The sequence below is a fragment of the Aphelocoma coerulescens genome, chromosome 3, assembly GCF_041296385.1.
Source record: "Aphelocoma coerulescens isolate FSJ_1873_10779 chromosome 3, UR_Acoe_1.0, whole genome shotgun sequence".
Lineage (NCBI taxonomy): Eukaryota > Metazoa > Chordata > Aves > Passeriformes > Corvidae > Aphelocoma > Aphelocoma coerulescens.
The window spans coordinates 107492565-107508455 of record NC_091016.1 but is presented as its reverse complement, the minus strand read 5'-3'; the positions used below and the strand labels follow the sequence as shown (position 1 = coordinate 107508455).

The window sequence follows — 15891 nt, the reverse complement described above, 5'->3', positions numbered from 1 at the left end:
GCAGGCCATCACAAATGCTGTTCCAGTTCTTGAAAGTAAGAGCTGCCTCACTAACCAGCCCATATTAAGCCTCCCAGGGCATTACCAAAAAACTCCTGAAAGTGGCAAGAAGATGCAGCAGATGCAGGACTCCTCCATGGTACAGACATGTACACAAGCACGCCAAGTGCCACCCCTCCTCTGCTCTCAGGGCAGCACAATGATGTGTCCTATTCCCTTTGCTTCACGTAACAGTATCTCTCTAGGCAAGAAAATAGGAAACAACTTTATTAAGCATTAAGACAACCCTGCTAAAGCTCAGCCTGCAGACCTGTGAAGATATCCATCCATCTGCACCCCTTAGCACAGTCCCAGCACCTCTGCCCTCTGTGGGCACAGACAGCAGCTCTCCTTAACACCTCTGCTGTGCAATACATGAGATGTATGGTGGGAAAGATCAGTGTGGCTACAGCAACACAGGATTAACTTTACCTGCAACTGTGTAAAATCTGGCCTTCAACTTCATTAGTGATGCTGCATTAATTTTCTTTTTGTATAAAATTTATAATCAGCATTCACTGAAGCAGTAGTGCTTTTTCTGTTACTCATCTCTAAAACTGGAATAATCTCCTCAGTGCTTTGATTTAATTCTATTTTTGCTGCTCCAGGGGCAGATCACAACTGAGCCACACGTTAACTTGATATGCAATAATTAAAAACATTGGCAATCAATCATTTAGTAACACCAAGCAGCAACTGCATGTTGCTAAGCTTAAGAATTACTTTCCTGGAAGAGTAACTGGAAGGTAGAAGAGGGGATACATGAACTCATAGACTTAATAAATCCCACACACTTTCTTCTATTGATGGCAATACATAGATAAGGTCCTTTACTCGCATCTCTCTGTAGGGAACAGAGCACTAGTACAGAGATGTTCATGTGTTCATGTCAGCAGCGTTTTCACAGGAGCACCCTCAAGGCAGGCAGCAACGGGCAAGGCAAAGGGACTTTGTTAAACAGCAGTGAATTACTCACACTGATCAGTGCTGCAGTCAGCCCCTACTGGAGACAGGGAAACTCACTCCCTCAGCCTGACCACCAGCCTTCATTTTATGAGGCTTCATAATTTTCTGTAATCAACATCTTTTTTTCTGTCTTTCTGATAAACGTCTAGTGGCCTAGATAGCACATCCCACAAACTGGAAAAGGTCTAGCTTTTCAGCATTGCTCTGACCTACAGATGTAATTGAGAATCAAATTCAGGCCTCCCACTTGGAAAATTTAGGAAAAACAAAGGAAGAGCAAATAGATTATTTCAGCCCACAATGCAGGAGTGATAGGATTTCCATTAAATGTTGCTTGGCATGAGATCACTACACTGAAACTCAAGAGGGGCTACTCAGACATGATGTTATCATATATCAAGTTATCCTATTAATACAAGACAGGTAAAGCACTTACCACCCAAAACTTCAAGCAAGTTCTGCTACACTAGAATTGTGACACAGCTACAGACCTTTTCGAAGAAAAATCACCAGGGATCAGTCTTACCCATATTCCTCACACAGGCAAAAATATTTGAAGACATAGTGAAAGGATTCATATGAAAAAAGCAATTGAAGCTCTAATATCAGGTGGAAGTCTCATGAGCACTCAACAGATGTAAAACTCCTTGCTTCTCATTTGGAGCTACTATAGGAAAGAACTTCAGCATATGACTGTCTCTCCACATTAATACTACCCAAATACTACTGCTGCATAGTCTTGGTACAGAATGCCTCACCACTTTTTCACCCAGAGCAGCTGATAAAACCCGTGGTGAATCCCATGTTCAGAGCTCAACTGTGCCAGCATATCAAAGGTATAGGAAAAGTCTAGCATCATCTCACATGGAGTTTGCTTAGGTTAAGATAACATTTGACACCAGCATTCCAGCAGCCTCATTAGCACTTGACCAGATGGCATCAAACTGACTTTCCAGATTGCAGGCATGCACTTGGTATGCTTGTCAAGGGACAGAGGGAGTTGTCTGATTGTATCACTGACACAAACACACAAGTGAGTCTGTAAATAAAGGTAAACTAAGACTATAAAGTCTTTTGCAAACACACAGCCTTGTATTTTTATGCCACAAAAATTCACCTTTCCTTGTAGCTTAGTTTATGTAAAAACCATAAAAAGCTTTGACAGCATTATTCTTTCCCTCAAGGAATATGCTTATGGGGCCATTGTGAGCCTTTGCATATCATACAGTTCAAGAGGGCTTGCAACAACATCCAAGAAAAATCTATAGGCAGCTGGCAATGCCTGGGAACATTTGCAATCTTTATGTTCAGTTTACCGGATTTTTCCTCCCCCACTTACCCCCTCCCAGTGCTTCAAAAGAAACTTAAGTGACATTTTTATTACTATGAAGAGATGAAACCTGAGTTACATTTCACTATAGAAGAGGAAATGCTGTCTAGCAAAGCCTGCTGAAGATCACCTCTCCTTGCAGAGGTTACACAGCCCCAGCAGACTCACCAGCCTCTAACTAAAGGTAGTTAACATCTGGTAAGTCTCCACGTACTCCCCAAGCTGCTTCTTCCAGCCCACACCAGCCAAGATCTGTTTGCACAGGCTACCATCTGTGACTGTTTTAGTGGGAAGCTTGGTAACATGTCTGACTCAAGATTAGATTTTCGGGGGACTAGATGAGGTGGCATTTCCAATCTGAGTAATATTCATTTTTGCAATGAAAACCTGAATTTAGAAGTTATGGCAACCCTACTCTAAGACCTTTTACAATTATTCTCCACAAAAGCAGCCAGGATTTGGGCTTGTTATATACCTACAACTCCTCTCATCTCATTCTAAGGGAAGCTGATGAATTCACTTCTGCTGAATCATCCAAGATGAACAATAGTCAAGGAATAAATAAGGAATTTAGTTATACTCCAGAGACAGAAGTTTGAAAAGGAGATAGGAAAAGGCCTTAAGGTAAACAAACTTCTTCAAAGATACAGCCTGCTTTTTGTGCAAATATTCAAGCCTTGTCAGCAAGTAACAGGAAATCAACTAATTGCAACAGGGCACGTTTTCCCTCTTTGCATTCTCAGCTCCAAAAGTAACAGCAAGGGCTATCCATCTCACCCTACTAAGCCATGCCATAACTTTTAAAGTCATTTTTTCAATGCAAAAGCAATGCAGAACTTGTTTTAACCTTTTAGCTCTCCATAGCTAAAGAAGAGGTGTCAAATAGGAAGCAACCAAAACTACTGTAAATAGAAAAAGGACGTAAAGGTACAAAGATCCTTGGTGAGTGGCACTTCTCCATCTATTCTCAGGTAGGAAAATGCAAGTTATTAAGTGCTACTGCCACACAACTTGTTCCCAACTTAGCTCTCCACTTAATAGTGACTCCAGAATTGTCTTTTACTGCGTTAAACACTCCTAATACTATGTTTAGCACAATTAAGTACTAAATTAATATTATTTGCTCAGAACTTTACATGACCAACTCCATGCTCCCCTCTGTGCTTGTGTAAGACGTTCATTAACACAGATACTGAAGTAAAAAATGTAATGTTTCTGAGACATTATCAGCCTTCAGATGCTGATACATCTAGTCCTTCCCCATTTCTCCCTATATCACCAAGCATGTACAGAACCATGTTAAAACATCATCTAAAAAAAAAATCCTAAACATTTCTGAAAGCAAGATCAATACCTAAAAAACCTGTAGTTTTTGTCCAGTGATGTAGTCGAGCACTCAGACGTAAAAATTCCTTCCCATTTCAGTCTGATAAAGGTGAGAAACTACAGAGTCTGCTTTTAGGTAAGAACTGGTCAGAAATGCTGCCACTTAGAGCAAGTTACCTCAAAATCAACCTATGCCTCCCCCAACACATTTCCTAAGAATTCAAACCCCTAATTCAGGTGTCATTTCTACATATTTTGTAAGTCACACACCACCTGCTAGTTGACTTCTTCCCGTGTCAGGAACATGTAGGTCTCCAACCGGTATCTCGTGTGCAAAACTCGGGAGTTCCACTGCTCTACAGTAATTCTCTGTATTTTCCCCAAAAGGTGAGATTTGGAATATTTAGGTTTTTCATTACAAATTCTCTTTGCAGACTCTGGACTCTTTTGTCCAGTTGTGTTGCAACAGTCCCAATAAACACCTAATAGGGCTACCATTAAAATGCTGGGGACTTAATACTTTGATTCACAGGTGTCACTCTCCAGACAGTGGCAAAGTCCCATGAACCAGTTAATCCCCATCTGTGTTTATGGAATTCAAAATTTATATGAAATTACTCTCTTATATGAACAGTTGTTTATTCAGCCATTTTTTGCATTTTACAGCTGGAATTCTGGAAATTCAAACACCACATCTTTGCCTGTGAGCTTCTTGTACACACCAGAAAATGTTTCCACCTGTGAAGACAAATAAATCTTGCTTATACATGCTGTGTAAACAAGTAACTCTCAGTTAACATACTTAAGGTACTATACTATTTGCCAGTGTATCTTCACTCTGAGGCCAATTATTTTCTGCCAGATTAAGGTAGCTGAGGATTTACACAAAAGATACATTTCCTCTAGAGTATTGGACCTTCTTTGATTTGCAATAATATGAGACCCCAAGAGCTCAGCAGGCCCAGACACGAACCCCCCCATTTCCCCACTCCAGAAAAAAAACAAAGCAAAGTGCAGGCTTTACTGAACACATCTGTTAGAGGTTAAAACTAAGTGCTTCACTTGAAAAACAACAAAAAGAAAACCACAAACAAACCAACCAAGCAACCCAACCAACCCCTATACATACAAAAAACCCAATAAAACAACTGTCTGGTCCCATGAGGGAACCAATATAGCTACTTTATAATCCAGGGGCTTTGGCAAATTGAACTCGAGCTTTAGTTCAAAACTGTCTTGCCTCTATTTCAGCACTTTACTCCACATACAAACAGAAGCATCTTCACTGCCACAAGCCAAAAGGCAAGTCTTTTGCTGTATCCCTAAGCAGTCTCTTAGGGATGTCATAATGTCACCCTGACCTGCATGAGAAAGTAAGTTTTTTTATTTACCTTGTGTTCAACATTGTTCTGTTGTGCTTTGTCCAGATGGACTTTTATAAGCCTGCTGCCATCCAGTTTTACACGGATTCTCTTGCCCACGATTTCACTTGGGAAGACCAGGTCCTCAAGAATAGCATCGTGCACTGCAGTAAGTGTACGGCTGAAATGCCACATTTATATCATTAAAACACATCCTCTTGAAAATTTTCCAGTTTGACAAGGTTGAAATCTTCCATAGCATGCTTTGACTGAAAATTCAGTGTTGCTTTTACTGTTTAATGCCACAATGTGACAATACAACACTATCACAGGTCATGAAAAAAGAAAAGCTAAATTCTACAGAGTGCAGAAACTTAATGACTGCACAAGAAAAAGTAGCCAGGCTTCTGATATTTTAGATTACATATTGTTTTGTGGCAACAGCCCTGAAACATTCTTCTATTTCTACACATTTAATGAATATTTAAATCAAAACCAAACTGCTCCATCTGTAACTCTGCCAGACACACTGACTGGAAGAGTTTAAGTGTGTGAGTATCCTCAGCTGCACAGAGTACATTCATAGGAGACCCAGTTTTGAAAACACTGGTTTCTTTATCTGCCTAAACCCAAGCAGCTTAGAAGACCAATGTAATACAGAAAAAGACTAGCTGGTAAATTGAGTCCATGCTTAGAAGACTGAAGTCTCCATGCGTGTTCCTGAACTGTCCATTAGTGAGCCAACACAAGAAAAGGTGACCCAGGTTATTCTACATGAGTCTAAGGACTACTAAGACTTCCAGCATCCCGAGCCACAGTTTCAGGGCAGTATCACTAGTAACTAACACCTGTGTCTACAGCAGCACTTCACACCTGACAAGACTGGGATAGCTAAGGGACACAGACATCCACAGCAACACAGCAGCCTGATCTCACCTCAGGCTGAGACAGGGGCAGTCCTGCACACTTGCCTTCCTTTGTGCACAAAGTGGCAGCATGCTACTCAGACACAAATGCCAACTTCTCTAACCACTGTGCAGTGCTAGTTTTAATAGAAGACAGCAGAGTCCTCCAAAGGCAGGACTGCCACTGGATGAGTACCGTGAAACTGTGCTTTTAAAATCCATGCCTGAAGACTACAAAATACAGTAACACATGACAGACGTATAATACTGGGGCAGGGAGGAGCCACAAGACATGCCACATGTCATAAAGAAGACACACTTTTAAGACACGGACTTACATAATGATATAGCAACATGTATATGAGGCACTGACATCCAGAGAGACATAGCAGTGTTGCAGGTCTAGCAATCAAGTGACTAGATGAGAGCAGGAAGGCCATTTAACACAAATGACTATACTATTGCTATCAAATTCATATCCAGAGGGACTAGTACTCATACCTACACCCCTCCTCAGCCACTCTCTCCCTTACTGCATATCCCCTTCAGTGTGCAAGCCTTGACTTCTGCACAGTCTAATATGTGATGTGGAACAGGCTCTTCCTACAACTAAAAAAAAAATAGGTCTTGTCAGCACATTGTGGTAACAGAGACAGCAGGTTGGGGTTTATAAGCCAGCACTGCTAGCTAAAAAATTCCTATAGCTGTAGCTGGAAATACAAATGGAGTGCTAAGAAATGCAACACAGAGCCCAAAGGTGAACTTTCTACCACACACTTTAGCAGTCAAGTGACAGATGCTACTTCAAGCAGTAGTAGAAAGGACAAGACCACCCAATCACTTGAATGACTTCTCAAAAAACTCAGCTCACCATTACTTGACTAAACTACCAGTTACAAAAGAAGGCTGTCATACTGAATCAGTATTATTTACTAACCTCCTTGGACGCTTTTGCTTGTTTTTTGTGCGGCTTTTTCTTGTTGGCTTGGGCAGAATCCTTCTCTGTTAAGGCAAGAGAAAAAAAAAAGGCATTTCTCAGTATCTAGTGGTTACAATCAACTCAGAAACATCCCCAGCATGTGCACCCTCTCCCCCACACTAGAAACTGATGCATGAAAAGCAAAAAAGATAGACTTAAGTATGCTTAAAGTTACACCAGCATTAGAAACTAGAGAACTAGAGTTGCCTGCAGAAGGTGAAGTGGTGTACAGCTGTATTTCTCAATTACTACTGTATTCAGTGTACTGAAATAAAAGATTTGTACTTCATACCGCCTCCCCAGGAATACAACCACAGTAGTTTACTGTGTCTCATTAGCACTGCTAACACACTTCTTTGGGAACAGAAATCCCAGGACATTTTAAACTTATGTTACACTGAGCCTCTGGTGCAAACCAGAGTAGTGAGCTCAGTTCCACAGTCAGCTTGGTGACATCTTATTATTAAAACTAGCATTTAAGATGCATTGCACAATCCAGATCAAACCCTGGCTTAAATATAACCTGTTCCAAAATTAGGATCTAAATGAATTTATACTACTTCCCTACTGCAAGGGTAGATGCTTTAAAACATTTTGGATGCAGTTTTAGCCACCTGCAGTATTTTCTACCATCACATCACACCACAGCTTCTCCATGACTGTATTCATGATGGGGTTACCATAATCCAAATTGTGTCATGTCATACTCAAAAGCACATGTTCCCTTCGAAAACACAGATTACTGAACTGATAAGGAATTCTCAGGGGATTACAGAATCACAGAATCTTACAGAATCACAGAATATGCTGAGTTGGAAGAGACCAACAAGGATCATTGAGTCCAACTCCCGTCCCTGCACAAAATATCCCCACAAGTCACACCATGTGCCCAAGAATATGGCCCAAATGCTTCTTGAACTGTCAGGCCTGCTGCTGTGACCACTTCCCTGGGGAGCCTGTTTCAGTGCCCAATCACCCTCTGGGTGAAGAACCTTTAGGTGAAATGAGCCAGAGGCACTTTATTAAAATAAATCTTCTTGGCCACATAAAGATTCAGAGTAAGGTGCTCCGTCTCTTAAATATATCATAAAAAATTTTCAGCTAGCTTCAGTCTAATTGTCCACTCTGCAGACAGATTCCTAGTTTGTCCAACCCTTAAGTACAGCCCAGATATCCCTCCAACACCTTTTCAAGCCTTAGCTCCTATCATATACTTAGAACTTGGATGAGGTTTTTTCCTCCTTTCCTATTAACTTGTATTTGAAGCGCTTAGTAAGCAATATATTGATATTTGCTCCCTTTTACTTTAAAGCTTTGAATCTCAAACTTCTGAAAGAGTAGAAGAGGCCAGAACAAGAAAGTTGTATCCTCCATGAAAAAGCTTTGCATCTCACCAAGTTTGCATAGCTGCCAGCTGAAATAATTTTAGTTAACATCCACCAGATACTCACTACATTTCCTGCTGGTACAATGAATTACTATCACTATTATCTTGAACGGGTAATGCAACAACGGAACATGCGTGAGCCTGGACTAGATCGCTTCCAGAGATCCTTCCAAATCAACATTTTTGTGATTCTAAGGGGTTTTTTACCTGAGCGATGAACACCACATGTTTTCCACTAAATTTCTTCTCCAGCTCCCGAACTAACCGCACCTGAATCTTCTGGAAGGATTTCAGCTGAGGAACTGGTACGAAGATAATGATGGCTTTTCTGCCACCACCCACTTCAATTTCCTGAAACAGAAGTACAAAGTAAGCATTAGCTGGGGGTCAAGAAGTAATGTTTGGTTTGACTGTGAATCCCCTGAGCACAGGTATTGATAGTCTTGCTTCTGACTCTGTGGGGCGGGGAGTGCATCACAGAGCAGTATCTGCCTTAATCTCAACAGACAAAGCAGTGAACAGAAAAACCTCTATCAGAGCATTTGTTTTGCTGTGGAGGAGTAATTGGGCAATAAATCCCACCACCCCCTTCAGAATCACATCCTCTGAACAGCAAAGCCCATTCCTTCTGCAGGATCAGACTCAGATGCTAGAACTGTAACTATACTGAATGTTTACTGTCACATCTGCACTTGTGCTGATACACAGTTTCAAAAATTACTTGCCTCTAGTGCAGACTCCAAAGTTTAAGGGAACAAATCCCTTACTTTTAATCTACTGCTTCATGGAAATCACTTTCTGTCCACCACTTGGCTAGGCCTGCATCACTACTCAATCAAACCATTTCTCACCTGTCCAAATGCCAACAGGATTACAATACACTAAGACAGGCTACTTCTCCCCTGGTTTATCTCTCCAGTAGTTGACCAAACCCAAAGAAGTTTCCATAGGCTTACAAGGCACTTCTCCCATGAAATCAGCTGCAGAGACACCCTCATTCTCCAACAGAATGGAAGGATGGATTGTTTCTCACCAGCTATGCTTTCATATGAGCCAGCTAAGGTGCCCATGGGAGATTTCTCACAAATAAAATCAAGCAGCGACAAACACGTTTCTAAAAACCCTTCACTAAGGACAGCTGGCATTGCTCCACTTCCAAAGATGCTGTTTCTTCTGAAGGCCCCTCAGCTCATACACCAAGCTGCTTTCTGCATTCCCAGATTCTTTAACTGAACTCTAAGCAGTCAGACCCTGTGTCTGTACTGGTGGGCCTGGGCAAGAGCCAAAAGCAGCCCACGTAAGTTTCTGACTGCAGTAACCAGCTTCATTGCTGCCATCCAGTCTCCCAGGCTGACAAATTCTAACACTAATTTTCTTCCTCCTTTTCCAGTAATTGTCTTCTTCCTTTTCTTTCTTGATGTTACAGCTGTCTGCATGATCTAAAATTGAAATGTACAAGCAGGCTAAGCTACATGACCAAGTCAGTCTACTGCCTTAATCCACCTATCACCTATTACTTGTACATAAGAGACTCACAAAGGATTTTTTTACAGAGTATTAATTACAGTTTATGACAAAGTTTCTGTAACACCTACATTTCCAGCCAATATCTACAGCAAAAAGCCAGCGTCAGACCCCAAACCCAGTCTGCAGACACATAATGTAGATTCATCGTTTTTAAACACTTTTATTTTAACACACTCAACTTTTATTTGGGATTTTACAGTGACTTTTCAGACTAGTTCCTAAGAAAAACGCTATTATGAAATCCTACATGCTAACAGCAAATACCAGAAGAGAAGCCACAACAGCACATAACAAAACCATCACAGGCGATAAGACATTAACATCCACAAAAATTAAACGTACACAGAACAAGTCACCACCCAGTTCTTGGTGAGGAAGGTCCAGCCTACCTTAGCTGCTGTGATGTTCAACTCCCGCAGCTGAGCCTTTAAGTCGGAGTTCATTTCCAACTCCAGCAGAGCCTAGAAAAGTGAAGTTGTGGAATGATCCATTACATACACTTCATCTCATGAGAACCCTTAAAACTAAAGTGCCAGAGAGCAGCTATATACTTTTCACCACAGTCAGTATCAAAGATTTAACATCCTGTAATACACACCAACATCCAGCAAGTTTAACTGATGGAAACACATGCTAAGTGACTCAGTTCCTAAGTAAAACTAGGAAAGAAAACACGTTTAGACGGGATCAACCTCAAAGTTTAGGGTCTGGATAATTGTCTCTGTAAGCTGAAGTGAACTGCCAAAGAGCACAAGGAAAAGCCACCTACCTGGGATATACCAGACTCGAACTCATCTGGCTTCTCGCCATTAGGCTTCACAATCTTGGCGCTAGAGCTGAACATGGCCTTTCTGCAATGCAAAAGAACACTTCGGCTGTCACCACGCATATGTCACCTGTTCTAAACACAGCGAGGACTCTGCAACCCGGCTGCGCAGCCACCCGCTCCAAAACTAAGCCAAAGAACGCCCCACGGGCCAGGCCAGCCCCAGCACGTCGCTCCAGAGCGTTCCCACCAGGAGACAGGAAAAGCGTCCCGGGGAGCGCGGGGCCTGCCCACCTCGGGGCGCACTGCAAGGCCCCGGGAGCCCAGGGACGCGGGACCGCCACTCACAGAGCCCCACGAGGCGCCCGAAGGGCGAGCGGCGCTCCTGGGCCCTGCTCCCGGTCCCCTTCTCCCGCCTTCCGCGGGGCACCGCCGGACGAGGGAGGAGGGAAACCCCGCCGGCCGGCCACCCCCGGCCCCGGGCGCCCCGGCGGCCATCGGGCGCCGGGCGGGCGGTAATCGGGCGCATCCCCACGCCGCGGTGCCGCGGGGGGCCCCGCTCCGAGCCCGGTCCCGTATCGCGGCGGCCCCAGCGGCGGAACGGCGGCCCCGGCCCGGGCACCCACCTCGCTCCGCGCCGGCCGGGAAAAGGGGGAGCTCTCGCGAGAGCAGGACAGATCGCGGGCCGGGGAGGCGCTCGCCCCGCCCACTGCGGGGTGAAGCCAGAGTAGGAAGAAGGGCCGGGCGGGCACTGCGGGCACACAGCGACTCCGCCACTGCGAGGCCCGAGCGGACATTTACAGTCCTGGAGCGGAGGGTGCGGGCTGCCACATGCGCAGTGTCGGGGAGCGAGGTGGGCGCTGGGAGCTGCCCTCCCGTCCCACCTCAGCCTTTGCCGAGGACGCGCTTCCTGCGGCGGGGAGCGAAGGAGAGGGAAGGAGAGGTTGTACCATCCTGTCCTTCGCTGTTACGCCAAGCCTTCGCCGTGGGCCGCCCCCGCCGCTCCCCTCACAGGAGGAGTTCTCGGCCTCTGGTATCGAAATGCCGCTCCTGTGAAGAGCCACCAGAGTCTCGGCGTTAGCACCGCGGTGCGCTCAGTTTGCGCAGCCCGCGGAGGAAGCGCGGCTCTGGCTGCCCCGCGGAGCTCCCCTTCCCGCCAGGGCTGTGCAGGATGGCAGCAGCCACCGCTCGAACAGCAGTGGGAAAGCGGATGGTGTTTTTCCTCCCCTATCCGTTTCATCACTCCACGTTAATTTAGTGGTCTGGGAGTTTCACCCTGATGTTCAGCCCTTTCAAGGCGGAAGAGACGTGCTGGAGCAGCGCTGGCACAGTCACCCCAGGCCTGCAGCGAGGCGTTGTGCTGGAGGGACATGGCCAAAACCATGCCAGGGAGGGTGCTGGCAATCCGGGAGTGAGGGCAATCACCTGCCAGCACAGGGCAGCCTGACTTTGGTTTTTGTTTGCCTCTGTAAACATGACCTCTCAGTTGCTTCTGCTAAGAGAGTGTCACAGTGATCACACCAGAGTGTTACTAGACTAGAAATAATGCAGGAGTCTTCAGCTGTGTTCAGGTACTAACTCGAGAGTGCTGGGTTCAACGTACTCTGTCATCAGTAGAAGCACTTTTTATTACATACTGTGTTGTTGTCTAACAAAGAAGGCTCTAATAACACTTGGGTTGCACACTGATAAATAGAACGGGCTGTTCTCTTAATTTCAAAAGAAGTGACTTGCATGTTGATTCAGGTAAAAGTGCCTGGATGTATATATATCTGAAGTGGAGCTAAAACCTTGCCTAGACAAAAAATACCCATCTTGACACTTCCCTGTTGGCTGATTTGGGTTTCCTGCTCAAGGGAAAGTCCCACTTAGAGGCAGGCGTGCAGCTCTTGGCACATACTGTCCAGGGATGTTAGGCCCAGGAATGGGGTTCAGAGCACTGGTTCTGTGCTCAGATTCCCTGGATTACCCTTAAGAGCAGCCAGTTTAAGTTTATACAAACACATTTGCTATTATGATGTAATGCTGTGTGTAGTCTGTTACTTAAAAAATGCAGTAGTGGAGTAATAAGCTCTTGTAAACAAAAAACTGACAAAGACACCAACACCCCAACCTAAACAACCGTAGCATCTGCAACAGGCAGGTCATCAAGTTTTCTAACATCTGTGGACTTTTGACTAAATTTATGATAGCCAGATAAGCAGATTGTTCAGTGTCCATTTTCCTCCCAAGTCACTCCTTGTTCCTAGCATTAATTCAATGAATGGGAAAAACTTCTCAGCTCATACTGATGGCCAGGATTAGTATGTATTGAGATTTGGATTGGCTAAGTGTTACAATCCAGTTTAAATCCAGAAGAGCAAAGAAAATTAAGTCTCTGTGTATAAACTGGAAAGAATTTAGAAGGCTCAAAATATACCCAAAAGATGTGATTAAAACCAAACAACGTTAGATGTTGGTGCCAAAACATGGATGTTTTATTTAATAGTAAAAGAAGCAAAGAGAAAAGAAATAAAGAAATAGATAGAGAAAGAAGTGTGTGTGGGGAGTGGGGGGACAGGGAGAGGTGACAGGGGTTAGATGGAAGCATATCACCCATGTGAAGGTCCCAATAATGTCTCATGTCTCCCCTCCATCTGGTCTGCTGGTGGTGAGGGTCCCCTGCTGCCGTGGCCACACTGCCACATGCCGAAGAGTATAGAATCCCATGGATTAATACACATTTTGGGCAGGTGGGAATGCCCACATACCTCCCTTGCAGGGAGCCAGTGTGATACTGTCCCTTGCAACACTGGGGGTCTGTTGCATCATCTCTGGTGTAGGGTCTGAGGACCCCTTTGGGGGGGAGGGTGTTGACGGGCCATGACACCCTCTCTACTGTCCTTCACATGGATGCGGTTTTTTCCCCGTGTGAAGGGCCTCTCAGCTGAGCTGGTCTGCACAGTGGAGGATGGGTGGTCACTGTGCCTCTGACCAGAGGTTTTTCCAACACACACCCATAGCCCCTCCTCCCTCCACCCTTTTGGTGCGAGGGTCTGTGTGAGCCTCGCAGCTGACAGCCCTGGGGCAGTGGCGCCCACTCCTGAGGTGTTATGCTTGTGCTTTGTGAATGTCCCCAGCCCTGAGTTGTTACTTTATCTTCATCAACCAGCGGTGTTGGGCCTCTCAGAGCCCCATTCAGTGTGCGGTAGTCTTTTCTGCAGCTTTTGTAATATAGTTTTAACAGTCCTTCATGAAAATGTTTAAGTCATAAACGATAATATTTCAGTCTCTGACACTAAGCAACAGTGATCAGGACCTGATTAAAGAGTACCAAAAAGAAAGATAACAAGGAATCATCTCATCAGTCTAGTAGTCTACACTCAGTTTATACTGTGAAGTCATTCATGAAAGGGAGAAAGAATAGGTGATGTGTGGATGGATCAAAACATGACTGTTAATGAATAAAGATGCAATGTGACTATCTGCAGCTTCCTATCTCCATGCTGTGAGTGCTACTGAACAGACCAGGATGCTGCATAACAGCAATGAGGAAAAAAGGTGTAGAGATATGTTTCCTTTTGGATACTGAATTTATGTTAGGGGAAGAATGCAGAGTGTCAAGATCGATGTGCCTGGTACCCAATAATGCCTGGTACTCAAAGTATCTGACAGGTTTTTAAGAATGACTGTGGACCTGTGATCTTTAAAAGAAGTTATGCCCTTACAAAGTAATATAATTAATAAGGATCTTATGCCGTGCAGTCTCAGAATGGGCAGCGTGAAGAAGTGGAAAGAATAAATTAGTCATATGTGTAACAAAAGTATCCCAGCAGCAATAGAATGCTATGAATGTCATGAATATATGATGTCATGATGTTACGAATATAGTAAGTAATATAATAAGTGGAAGAAACAGAGCAAGATGGCAAGTCTTGTCAGGGTTTTAGCTAACTCTAGAATTAGAAGCAAAACTGAATCTATTACTAGTTCACTTCTCTGAACAAGGCTGATACAACCACCTCACGGATAGGCTGTTCTAAGTGTAAACTGAAGGTTGTGATGATGCTGAGGGACTACTGCTTTGCAACTTCACTGACACATAGTTTTACACTGAAGTATAGGCAAGTATTTTGTTCTGCAAGATCTCAGTTCTGAGAAGGAAGATAAAAACACATCCTTTTCATCTTATATTTTCATTTAAGGAGATGAGATGGCAATATACATTTGCAGGGTATGCTAGATAAAGTGCCTACCTAGTGACCTACCCACCTAAAAGTTCAGTTTTAAATAGGAAACACTTGATTCAGGTCGCATCAGATTTTGCTTTAAAACCTTATGTGAGGAAGCACATAATGGTTAAATACATTTCAAGCTAAAATATATTTATCAAAGAATATTAAAATACTTAGCTAATGTGTATATATTAGTCATTAATGTGGGAAAAGTAATCAGCTAACATTTACAGAGAGTTTAAGTAAAAACATCTTAAAGATGTGCCCTTACTTAAGTGATGAGTATAGTTTTGAACATATATAAGTCCTCCTTTTTTCCTACAGACTGTCTGTTATAAATACAGAAATAGCTGCCACAAAAAAAGGCAAATAAATGAATAAATAAGTTTTGGTTCTAATGTGGGGGAGAAATACCCCTTATAAAGTGTAAAACATGACTGCTGTGCATGGATCAATGAACACTAATTCAACATGGTGCCACCATGTTTCTACTAAAACAGGGACTTGCTCTTGTCTTTTCTCCCTTAGTCACCCATCCCAAGCACCTCATCTGTGGTAGCACAAGTGCTTGTGCAAGTTTTGATTTGGCAAAAATTATCTGGATTTGTGTATTTGATCAGTTTATTCTGCAGTGGCTATACAGGGTTACCAATCCACATATATATTTACATTAATCTGTATTCAAGTGAGAGGTTTTTTTGACTGAAGGCTTCAGCTTTGCATTGGGGGGATTAAGTGGTTCACTTCTTGATAAGTCTTCACACTCATTTCAAAAAAACTGAGTTACAGAGCCTGAAATGTCCTTTCTGCCCCAGGCTGATTGGAAAACCCCCAACTCCACTAATGCTACAGCAGCCAAAGAGCAAGTACCATGGAGCAAACACAGGTATCACATAGCCTAGCACTGCTAAATGACACCACAGTAAAAATGCCAGCTGTCACAGGAGGAAAAGGATCCCTGTCTCCTGCCACTGCAGCACAACAGCATGGAAAAATCAGCAATGGAGACACGGTGGTAAAAGTAGGGCTGGCATCATATACAGCCTCAGTTGTACCAACTGAGAGAAAAAGCAAAGGGTGTGCAGAGTACC

At 43.7% G+C, this 15891-nt stretch overlaps 2 protein-coding genes across 4 annotated transcripts in view; both read right to left on the bottom strand.

Annotated features, from left to right (window-relative positions):
* Nucleotides 1–4299, bottom strand: part of COLEC11 (collectin subfamily member 11) — a 50722-nt gene extending 46423 nt beyond the window's left edge. Inside the window, exon 1 of one of the 3 annotated variants that reach the window (XM_069011535.1) lies at nt 3935–4299. The gene's annotated coding sequence lies outside the window, so the exon portion shown is untranslated. Of the gene's footprint in view, nt 1–85; nt 769–3934 lie in introns of those variants that run through there. The other 2 variants (XM_069011537.1, XM_069011534.1) reach the window with 2 other exon arrangements.
* RPS7 (ribosomal protein S7) lies at nt 4284–11278 on the bottom strand. Its single transcript, XM_069011540.1, has 7 exons — nt 11213–11278; nt 10590–10671; nt 10210–10281; nt 8501–8644; nt 6865–6929; nt 5053–5203; nt 4284–4399 (listed from the first exon to the last, which is right to left on the bottom strand). The coding sequence occupies exons 2-7, from the start codon at nt 10662–10664 to the stop codon at nt 4322–4324; spliced, it is 585 nt and encodes a 194-aa protein (XP_068867641.1). The 5' UTR covers nt 10665–10671; nt 11213–11278; the 3' UTR covers nt 4284–4321.
* Nucleotides 11279–15891: the final 4613 nt, after the last annotated feature.

Bases quoted from the DNA above. Each gene is read 5' to 3' on its own strand.
- RPS7 (XM_069011540.1), bottom strand. From the start codon at position 10,664: ATGTTCAGCTCTAGCGCCAAGATTGTGAAGCCTAATGGCGAGAAGCCA. The intron at 5,204-6,864 runs GTTAGTAAATAA...GTGGCATTTCAG, and splicing joins AAGCAAAAGCGTCCAAGGAG to CCGTACACTTACTGCAGTGC. The intron at 4,400-5,052 runs GTAAATAAAAAA...TTGTCTTCACAG, and splicing joins AGAACAATGTTGAACACAAG to GTGGAAACATTTTCTGGTGT.